General features: G+C 40.7%; 1 protein-coding gene across 1 annotated transcript; it reads left to right on the top strand.

The window, feature by feature from the left end:
• The first annotated feature begins 802 nt into the window (after positions 1–802).
• On the top strand, positions 803–10,306 carry MINAR2 (membrane integral NOTCH2 associated receptor 2). The gene is made up of 3 exons (XM_071581495.1): positions 803–982; positions 9,084–9,329; positions 10,127–10,306. Exons 1-3 carry the CDS (start codon positions 818–820, stop codon positions 10,304–10,306), a joined length of 591 nt encoding a protein of 196 aa, XP_071437596.1. The 5' UTR covers positions 803–817.
• The last annotated feature ends 922 nt before the right edge of the window (positions 10,307–11,228 follow it).

Raw genomic sequence — 11,228 nt, 5'->3', positions numbered from 1 at the left:
AAGGCTACTTTTGCTTGTTGTACATTGTAGCCATAATGAGAAGGGGAATTTCATTAGCTGAAAGTCAAAAGGATCCAAGACTCATAAAATCATGATAAAAAAACAAATCTCAAAATAAAATAGTGAAAGTGAAGGGACTGAGACTACGCCATTAAGTCAGTAACAGTTTCTTCAACTCACTTGAACAGGAACTGAATCAATCTAATATTTCTCAGGGTCAAGAAGAATTTTACTGTGAAAGAAATTCCTGAACTTAAAAAAGTGCATGCTATAGCTGTTGTGGTAAATGGTACCAACCTGCACAGCACAATGGAGTCTCTTGGTATGGCCACAGAAAAGGAAGATGTGCTTTGGACTGGGTGCTGCTTCTAATTTTCAGGAGGCGGGGAGGGGGGGAAGAAGGGAGGGGGTAGGAAATGCCAGGGGGTGGGGGTAGGGAGTTTACTTTGATGTGTTGTAGGCTTGACATTTTTTTGGCAGATCACTTGAGGAAGTTCTGTTATACGTTTAAGTGTCTTATGCATCTACTCACTGGTACTCTGTTAGTTTTAATGAGCACATATGTATCTTTCAAAATAGACCTTGAACTTGAAAACTTACGCTAGGCACTTATAGAAACGTGCTGTCTGGTCTGCCACTTCTAAACAATCTTTTATCATTAGTAGATGATATAAGTGAGCCTGACACCAAACAGGGGTCAGATACAGTTTCAGGAAACTGTTGTAACCTTCTTCACGTCATTAATAATAGAAAGAGCATGCACAGGCAGGAAGCAGAAGCTGTGGCTGTTGTCGTTGCTACTGTACAGCACAGAAACATGGACCTCTCTGTTTTGCCAAACAACAACCATCCTGATAAATTCCTGCAACTGGAGGTGAAGTCTTTAGTGAAAAGCTCTGCCTTTCTACAAGCCAGCTGGGCAAAATTCCCAGATGCAGCTTTACCTGGAGTGCAGCGATGGCACAACAGGGTCTATTTACAGGTAAGATCTAAAAGAGGCTGCCATTCTTCCTGATTTTTCTACCTTGTTTTAAGGATCAGGACACAAATTATGTGAGGGTGAGAGATTGTGTTTGCAGCTTCCTGTATCCCTTTATCAATAATATCCCTGTAAGTTTTCCTATTGACTTCAGTGAGGGTCAGGCTTCGTGAGAAGCGTTACTCTCTTCAGGCAGATCCACTAACTGTACTTCAGTACATTAGGCTTTCTACTGCTCTTTTGTAACATTTTCACAGCATTTCTCAAAAAGTCTACTGAAGTTAAATACCAATTAATTGTACTGAAAGGGTGCATGAAATGTGCCCTTTGAAGAAGCAAGAAAAAAAAACAGACAGAAAAAGTCAGTCATATCCCTATCCCTCAAATCAATGAAAAAGCACATTAGAGCATTAGAGATTCTTCCTTCAAAATTATACGTGTTCACCATAGCTTCCTTTTTATTTTAGCTTGTTCTTCTCATTGACCTTTACAGTTATACTGGAAGATAGCTGTTGAAAGTATGAAACACACTGACTGCAGTAATCCAGATTATTATATAGAGGTAGCAGCAGTTTCTTGGTAAAAATGTAAATGTGCACTGCCTAGCAGAGGCCCTGGAGCTGACAGAGGAGAAGTTCATGTTTGAATCAGCAGCAGTACAGCTGCATCAGCTCACACCCCTTTGGGCCCCACTTGCTGCTCCACAGTGCTCCTTTCCTGCCGCCCGGGGAGCCCCTCGCCTTTCCCCACCCCTAGCATGAGCAAAAGCTCCAAGGTCTGTTTCTTGTCAAGAGATGGAGACACACACAAGTGGTTGGGGGATGGGTGAGGATGGAGAAGGGTCTGCATCCTGAGGATGCTTGGGGTGGGTGTCAAATTCCCTAGGGGAATGAGGAGTAGGAGCAAAAAAAAAAAAAACTTGAACCTGGGGTAGGGAATGAGAAAGATGCTTAAAGTCTCCCACAGCCACTTCCTGTTGAGCTTCTCCCCTCAGACGTTTTCCCCCATCAGCCCCACAAGCTGCTGTGCTCTCTATCAGAGTCCGTTCCAGTCCTACTCCACTTGGAAAAGTCCTCCTGCTCCTGACACCCGCTTTACTTTGCCTAGCTTCTTCTCCACGCCAGACACCCTTCCCTCTGCCTACTCCAATCCCTCTAGCCATCTCTGATCCTGTTATATAATCTTTGTTGGCGACTCCCCAAGCAGAGCTGGGGCGGCGGAACACACAGTCACTCCTAGTCTCCCATGCAAACAGCCTTGCCCGAGGGACGGAGCCTGAAGGATCCGAAACAATACGGTATGGTGCAATGCTGGCCACACTCCCGCCCACCCCCACCTAAGCCTCTCTTTTCTGGAGGAGAAAGGCAGCCACACACAGAGCCTACTCCACAGCAGGGATCCTTCTCCCCATTGTTGTCAAACAGAACGCACTGTCACCGAGCCAAGGGCTGCAGAGCTGCGGGAGGACTGAAAATGTGTGGGGAGCCCTGTGCTTTTTGACTTGTGCTCTGCTCTTTGCCACCAGTGAGAAGGTTTTCCTGGAACTCTGTTCCCAGCCTCGGGATGGCAGTTTCAAAGGAAACGTCTGTACTCGCCATGTCTCCAGAAATGGAGTTTGCAATGTGGCATGTTTTATAAATGTTAAACCTAGGACACAACCTATACTTCTAAGTGTAGTCATTAGTGAATTCAAGCTGCCCATATCAAATCTGCTGTGCCTTATTTTGTCTCCTTTAAGGGCTCACCACCTTTTCTCCCTTTTGCTGACAATCGAATAAAGGGAAAAATACTGATGAGTTCCAGACATTAGAATAAACTTGATGGCACAGTGGAGGACTAGTGGCACAGGAAAAATATGCTTTGCTTTAAGATGACAGATCAATGAGGCAATGAGGGCAAGGGTTAGTTAATTCAGAAATGGAAAAAAGGGGATGAGAAGGGGGTGAGGGGAAAGGAGGGAGAATTAATTTCAGAACATACATGCATGATCTAAAGATTCCCGAAGTCATTAAACCTTGAGAGTAGCCAAAACTGACTCTTCAAAAGTTCATTTTCTCTTAAGACAGTAGTGCTACTCAGGGATCCCTGTTCAAAGTGACTTCTCAGTGGTGTGTTTGTCCTCTTCCAGACCTTTATTATGAGATCACTTAAATTCAAATGCACTTAAGTTCTCATGTGCTTTCTCCACCTATAAGTTTTAAAATTTGTTTCCATTATAAAAAGTAGCTTGATGTAATGACAAAAAGCTGGTGCTCCTTCTCCTCACTTTTCTCTTTGCTATCCGGCAAACTAAACAGCTTCCCTGCTTAATATGTATTTTCATTGTCTACTTTGACTAAACCAAACCATAAAGCAGTCCAGGAATCTTGGCCCTTCCTTGTGAAAAGCAGCATAAAAAGCATCAACTTTCTCTTGCAAATGGACAGCTACTGGCCACATTCTGATCATCTTGAAAATTTCTAGTCCCAGTTGACTCTGCCCCACAATATGTTTTAATGCAGAGCACACCAGTTGATTAATTCCCTATATCTGCTTCTGATAGCCAGGTTGAATGTCTCCCCTATAGTCAACTTCATATTTTTCTGCAATTCTAAGACTTCTCTTTCTTGCTTATATTTCCCTTTTTTCCCTCTTTGTGGAAAACAGCACAGAGCACTTAGTTTTGAGCAGCATGCTACTTCTTGGCATGATGCTTTTCTGGCCTGCAGATATTATATCTGAATTAATGCCTGTGTCCTGCCTTTGCTTGTTTCTCGGTGTACCAGGACAGGAGATTTTTTTTTTAATCTAGAAGTGCTAGGTTAGAGTAATTTCTTTGTCCCTTGGTTCATACATGCATTATGTATTTCCACTTTCTCCCTTATTCTTCCCTTGACATCTGCAACTGGCCACAGAGCCATCTGCAAGGCTGGCAGGAGCTTTGGTCTGAGACTGTACAAATTTTTCATATAATGAACTCACAACCTTGCAGACTCCATTACCAATGACAGATAAAACACCTTTTTTTAAGGAAACAATTCATTACAAGGATAGAAGTAGCCTCAATGGTGTGCAATTAAAATAGCCCACATGAAGGCCTACTTTCTTTAAATATCCCTGTCACTTTGGCTTAATTGTTTACAACCATCTACTGATCTCTCCTATCCCTGTCACGTGCCTTCCCAGGTTGCTTTGTAGTACATGAGGCTGCCTTATCTCTGACAAACAGTTCAGATCCCCTTAATTTCCTTCGATAAGCAGACTTCCATTCCTAGAATCGTAGAACCATAGAATGGTTTGGATTGGAAGGGACCTTAAAGACCGTCTAGTTCCAACCCCCATACCACAGGCAGAGACATCTTCCACTAGAGCAGGTGGATTTAAAGCCCCATCCAGCCTGGCCTTGAACAGTTCCAGGGATGAGGCATCCACAACTTCTCTGAGCAACCTGTGCCAGTGTCTCAGCATTCTCAGGTGGAACAATTTCTTCTAGATATCTAATCTAAACCTGCCCTCTTTCAGTTTAAAGCCATCTCCCCTTGTGCTATTATCATAAAAAGTCTCTCCTCAGCTTTCTTATCACCCTGCTGTAGGTATTAGAAGGCTGCTACATTGTCACAGGATCATAGAATAGACTCATAGAATCGATTGGGTTGGAAAAGACCTCCACGGTCATCAGGACCAACCCTTGGTCCAACTCCAGTCCATTTACTAGATCATGACACTCAGTGCTACGTCCAATCTCAGTTTAAAAACCTCCACGGATGGTGAATCTACCCCTCTCTGGACAAGCCATTCCAATGCCTGGTTACTCTCTCTGTAAAGAATATTTTTCTGATATCTAACTTAAATTTCCCCTGGCAGAGCTTGAGCACGTTCCCCATTGTCCTATTGCTGAGTGTCTGGGAGAAGAGACTAACCTCTGTATCCTTCTCTTCTCCCAGCTGAACAACACCAGCTTTCTCAACCTGTTTTCACAGGAGAGGTGCTCCAGCCCTCTGATCAACTTCATGGTGTTCCTCTAGATCCACTCTAAGTTCTCTGTAATCCTTATGCAAGTTCTCTCCCCTACTGTCTTCAAATCTCCTTATCTACCCTCAGTTATGCCTTGCCACCCAATTGCTTTTCCATAGCATCCCCTATGAGATCAAATTTGTTGAAGAAACTCTGAAGTGCTAGTAATTATGGACTATAACAGAGACGAGCTCTTTTATTGTCCAAATATCTAGCAATACCTATGCAGTTGTTACATGAGGATTCTTTGTTACATCCTAGCAGCTTTTTGTCTATCAGACCTTTTGTCTGCCTTCAAAATAGGTGTCTACATCGGAAAAATGCCCTTGCAAGTGCTGGGAAAGTACTCCAGGATGTGTTACAAGACTTTTGCACAACAGAGGGTTATAGTATAAAATAAATTACTATGAAATTTAATAATCACCATGCTACTCACCTTCACTAGGATGGAGGAAGCTGTTACAAAACAATCCTGCAGTATCTAGTGGCCATAGGTTTCTTAAAGACTCTCTTAGTTAAAGCATATAGGTGTAGCTGCTCAGCAGCAGCATTTCTCATTTTCAGTGAGCATCTTTCCCAACGTCAGCTGGAGACCAGGACTGACCATCAGACAAGGGGAAATGACTCTCTTTGGGAGGGAAGAAAAGAAAAATTTGAATCCCAGGAAGTAAATTTCCTTAAGTTCTTAAACATCTCTTTATTCTCTTGTTTCGGGTACATGGGCTTGAAACCAATGCCTAGTCTTAATGGTTGGAGTCCTGGTTTTTGAGTGTGATGTCCCATATCACAGGCTGATGAAAGAGTGATTAGGCTCTTAGATTGTTTCAGTGCTAACAACAACAGCAGCAGGAACAGAAGGATGAAGTCAATACAAAAATGGTATTAAAATGTTTCCTAGTCATAAAGATTAAAAAATAATTTTAATTATATGTATTGTAATGCATCTATATGCATAATTTGCATTATGAAAGAGTCAGCAAAAAAACCCTGTAACAACATGTTGATTCAGTAACAGAACTAACATTAACTCTTTGTAGATCTGTAAGCTTTTTGCAGAATCCTAGTTTTGTACATGCCAGCTCTCTGAGACTGTCAAAAAAGGACAAACTGTTCTCCAGGAAACATGAGTTACAAACCATAATTGCTTTCTTGCTCATGAGCTATATGTAGATCAAAAACAGTTATGCGTTTGTAGAGTTGAGCATTTTTCATCTTGTGAAATAAGTATTTTGTCAACACATTTCATCTATAGTTTCTCAGTGTTCTTCCTAGCTATTGCTTCTTTGAGTATTTGCTGTTCCTTCCTTTCATTCAGTGAATAATAACATAAATTGCCTCTGATTTGTTCTGTTCCACCCTAATTCACATTAATTTCTTAGATTCAGTATTTATTGTGTGAATTCTGTAATGAACATGGATACCTACTTTCTTTGAATTTTTTCTTCATGGATCAGAATCAAAACACAGAAATCTGTGACAATGGTTGGGACATGTTTTGAATCTTAAAAGGGGAAAAAGAAGGAGTTTTTGCAAGAATTAATACTAGCAAGCATATGTTTATTATCTAATCTTATGTTTCGCTGCTTCCATATATTTATATGTTTAATGTAATCCTTCTCATATTTCTCTGTGTGATTTTTTTGTATGTGCCTCAGGCCTCTGTTCTTTCTTTTCCCTAACCAGTGTCTAGGACATATTTGCTGTGAGAGTTTTGCAATCAAGCATCAGTCTGTACTGAAGTGTATTTTCTCAATTAGCTTGTCACTTCAATGTCTGTTCTCTAAAACTTCTGCAAACTATATCCTATCCTAAATTCCAGTCCAGTTCTCAAGGTAAAACTGTGTTGCTCCTCCCAGTCTATTCCCTCTCTACCTCTGCTCCAAGCTGCCACATTCTCCTATTCTCATGCCTATGGAAAGAAAGGTACTCCAGACAGAAGGGGCAAAAAACACTCTCTTTGTGGAGGGGGGAAAAATGCATCATGCCATCTATTCATATTTTGGGAGAATTTTATTTAAAACAGCTTTAGAAATTACTTTCAAGTCACATTCTTTTCACAACATTTTAGCCTAAGGAGACCAAATATCCCCTGGTGACACAGTTTGCGCTCTTCAACAAAACGTTCTCCAAGTTCAACTATCTAGCAGGCCTGAGGGAAGAATGATTAAGGTCAATGAAAATTTTTAAATAAGAAATAAAAAAAAAAGTCAGAAAGAAAAGGCAGTTAAAAACACCAGCTCAGCTGAAATCTGGCCGGTACAGTCCAGCAGGCTTCAGTACCAGCTGTAACTGAAATGCAAAGAGTAGTATTGTCGAGGGATATGTGAAGCCTAAGGAACAACATGTGGATTTTATAAACTAGCAGAGGGACAGGAGGTCACTGAGGATCCACCTGCCTACTAATGACAATTATTGATGGGAGGCATGCTTAGTCACTTCTGTAGGATTTGGTGACACGAATCTCAGATGACAGGGTTTCTTAGACAAAGTGTGTTGTTTTCTTCACTTTCGCTTTCTGAAGGAAACCAGTCTTCAGGTATCCTTCTACACCTGCCTGTCCCAGATGCCCCAGACATGTCTTTGATGTACACAGATGCTGCAGTTATAAAGTGGGTGATGATACACACTGGCTGATTTCTGTTGATAGCGGATTCACCAGCCCCAAAAGGGGAAGAAAATTACTCAAGCAGAAGAAGCCAGAAGTTTGCTGTCATCTTATGGATCTGCACTGACTGATGTGAGATGCCAGCAGCTCCAGAGCCTGTGTGCAGGAGGAGGTTGGATATTCTGGGCTCCCCCAGAAAGGTGGAAGAAGAAGCAGAACATGCACCTTGCCCTTTTGCAGCTGAAGTCCATCCAGCCTGTGGTACCTTAACAGCTGGAGATCTCCATAAAAGAGAAATATTCTGGCAAAGACATTCTTACATGAAGAACATTTCTCAGGACCCAGTTTCCTCATTGGTTGTTTATTATATCAACTTATCTTCTATGAGTCCTCTGGCAGATGCTGCCCAGACCCTTGTGATTTCTGAGAGTGAAAGAGGGCTGGGGAGTTTCCACTGCCCAGCAAACCTACCACTAGGTCAGGCCAAGACTCCCCTTGTCTCAAAATAAAGTTCATAAGGACAGAAGTGTTAATGGGGAAGCAACGTTTGCTAATGAGGAAGGACAAATTTGCACTCTGTGGGTTCTGTAGAAGCGGTCCTGAGTGATGTAAGAGGTGTTAGTGTAAGGCAAGGGCTCTGCCAAAAGCACGTCTCCCAGGAAGATGATGCATGATGGAATCAGAGATCAGTGACCTGTTAATTCAAAGTCTTGTGGACAGAAGGTTGTGGTGGATGAAAATGTTGAACAGTTTGAATTGGAGAGCACAATTGCATTCTTCCATGCAATTACAGATTGAAAAATATGGTAACTACTGTCTCATTGACCCCTAAAGAATCTCTTAGTGTTAAGAAACAGCTTGTGATTTCTCAAAAAATGCAATCCCACCAGGAATTGTTCATCCTCCTGCATTGCTACCAATGTGTTCTAAAATGTCTGATTTAATAACTTTTGTTTCAGATATTTATTTACCTGTGAGTTCTGACAGTGCCCAAAATAAGGACTCTCCCTCAGCTGAATGAAAAGCCTCTTTGACATCCTAACATTCAATAGCATGAACAGAACTGTGAGTCACACCCCTGCTGTCAGAGGTGTAATTCCAGTCAAGGCTATCTATTACCCATGTGCTTCATTCTGCTTTGTTCTTACGGCTCTGGTTCTGCATCATACACCCATGGCTTTCATCAGAACTACATGTTCTGCTGTAGTGCTCCATAGCACTCTTTTGCTAAAGTAGAGGCTTTCTTTCAGCAGGCATTATGTCAGTTCACATTTGTGAAAGAACTTAATGGTGTACTCACCTGCACTCCCCAGAAGAAAAAAATCTGGACAAAGCGAACAGTTAGACTCCTTTACTGCATTATAGATGTTTAATAGAATGAGAAAAATTAGTGCATGTATAATTTTAAAAATTATTCTGTTGTAATACAAATAATTCTGGAAGGGGGCCTGCATTGTAGGTAAAGGAAGATGAAAGCCAGCTTCTGATTTAACTTGTGCCTTACAGAGAGAAATGAAAACTGTCACTGAGCTGCCGGGCTTAGACTTGAACAGAGTTAGTCCAGAAGTGATAGACAAAGCCCTGGGGAAACACATTACACCCATCACCCTGAAATCCGCAATCAAAAGCAACCCATTATATAGTGATATCCTGGTGGATGATGACTGGGAGGAGAAGAAAAAGACCCCTTCCTGGACTGTGCAAGACTATGACAGGCACTCGCTGCACTCTAACTTGGCCAGTCACATAAAGGTAATGCGCTGTTGTGCTGAGTTTGAGCAAAGTGAATTGCTGTGAGCTATGCAGTGCATGCATGAACCACTGTGCAGCCTTGCAACCCACTTGGTTCCTTTGATGGGATTCCAGAAGTAAATATAGAGGTATTTTTTGGAACAGACATGACACTAGCATGAGTTTGATCAGGAAAGGAAATCTACGTATCTGGTGACACTACAGGAATTTCAGCTCTGTAGAACATGACCTCTGACTACAGAAAGTCTTAAACCACAGCACTACACAACCCATCTCCCCTGTATGCATAGGGAGGAACTATAATGTGGCACTTAAATACTATATAGCCACTTTAATAACTGTTCAGAGCAAAATTATGTTATCAAATTATATACATTTTGTGAACCTCATCCACACTACGCAGGATCCTGTCTGCCTGTGGGTTGGCACAAATCATTTTTAGGATTACTTTTTTTCTGCTGTTCCATTTTTTGGAAAGGTCTCTGTGTTTATACAACAACATGTCTTCTTGAGAAGGCAACATGGTTTCTTCTAGGTTTTTTGATCACATTTCAATGGCTGGTGTCCTGCATTTGGCTCCTGGCTGAAAAATGTGGTTTTAATTTTCCCCAGGGAACATTTGCAGGATCTGGCAAGTAGCACAACCTACATTTAAGCGAAAGTGCCTTGCATATGTGCTGTGATGTCTTAAATTCATTAATCAGTATCTGATGGTAGCCAGAATACTTCTGGGTATGTTCTAATGACTTTATGTGCAACAGAGAAAAACTGAGTTCATTTTCTGATTTTTCTTCTAGGAAAATCCTAATGATCTGCAGTTCTGGATGGGAGATATTTATACTCCTGGGTATGATACCTTGTTAAAAAAGAAAGAGAGAGAAAAAAAGCATTCCAAATATTGCCGAATCATACCGCTCATGGTACTAGTTGTTTGCATTTTAATTACTATAGTCACGCTCAGTGTTTTACTTACTTAGTACAGCCAAATAATGTTGATGGGATTTTTTTTCCAATAAATATTTTAATTAAAGTATTCCTCTCCCTTGTTTCATTTGCATTCCATTTTTGGGGGCGCAAATACAATTTCTTTGAGATTACTATTTTTAAAAATTCCTGTGCAGCATAAGGAATTGATCCTGAAAAGAGACAAATACTCTGAGTGTGTCTGATCATCTCTTTACAGATATAATTTAAATATAAAATGATAAATATTCCACTTTTTCTATCGCCTTCTTTGGACTAGTGATTTCAGTCAGTATGTGTAGTATATTACATTTATTATGTACAGACAACTAGTTGACAGTTTTTTCCAAAAAAGCAGCCTCTATCTTTTTATGATAGCTATTTTTAGAGTCTAGTAAAGCAATATAAATCATTACTCAAGATATCCAACAGAATTATAATACAAAAATTAACACATTACTTAATGACTGAATGCTTTGCTGCAATGATACAGCACTTAGTGAAAAGCTATCCTAAAAGCATAAAAATTTTCTTACACTTATTCAGAGAAGAAAAACAAAAAAAAATAGATCACTGAGATTCTAAAAGAATATCCTGAGACCTGAGACAGAGCTTCTCCATCCCTATGTGACCTTCTTTTCGCAAGTAGCATCTCTGTCACTCCAAAAGATGGAGTGACATTATTTTTTTTATCTGACATGTCAAAAACTGGAATGAAATTGGTGGAGTACTAAACTATAAACTCGAATTACAATACACCTAAAAATATTGAAGTTACATAGCCAGGCTATGAAAAAAGATATTTTTAAATAAAAGGGACAAAATTAAATGTTAAGGGCATGGCACACAGACAATTAAGCTCATACACCTCAGAATAATTCAGGATAACAGAAACATGAGATAAAAGGACAAAATAAAAAGTGAGTCAACAAGGAG

This window comes from Pithys albifrons, chromosome Z (genome assembly GCF_047495875.1).
Source record: "Pithys albifrons albifrons isolate INPA30051 chromosome Z, PitAlb_v1, whole genome shotgun sequence".
In the NCBI taxonomy this organism is placed as follows: Eukaryota; Metazoa; Chordata; class Aves; order Passeriformes; family Thamnophilidae; genus Pithys; species Pithys albifrons.
This window is presented reverse-complemented; position numbering and strand designations above follow the sequence as displayed.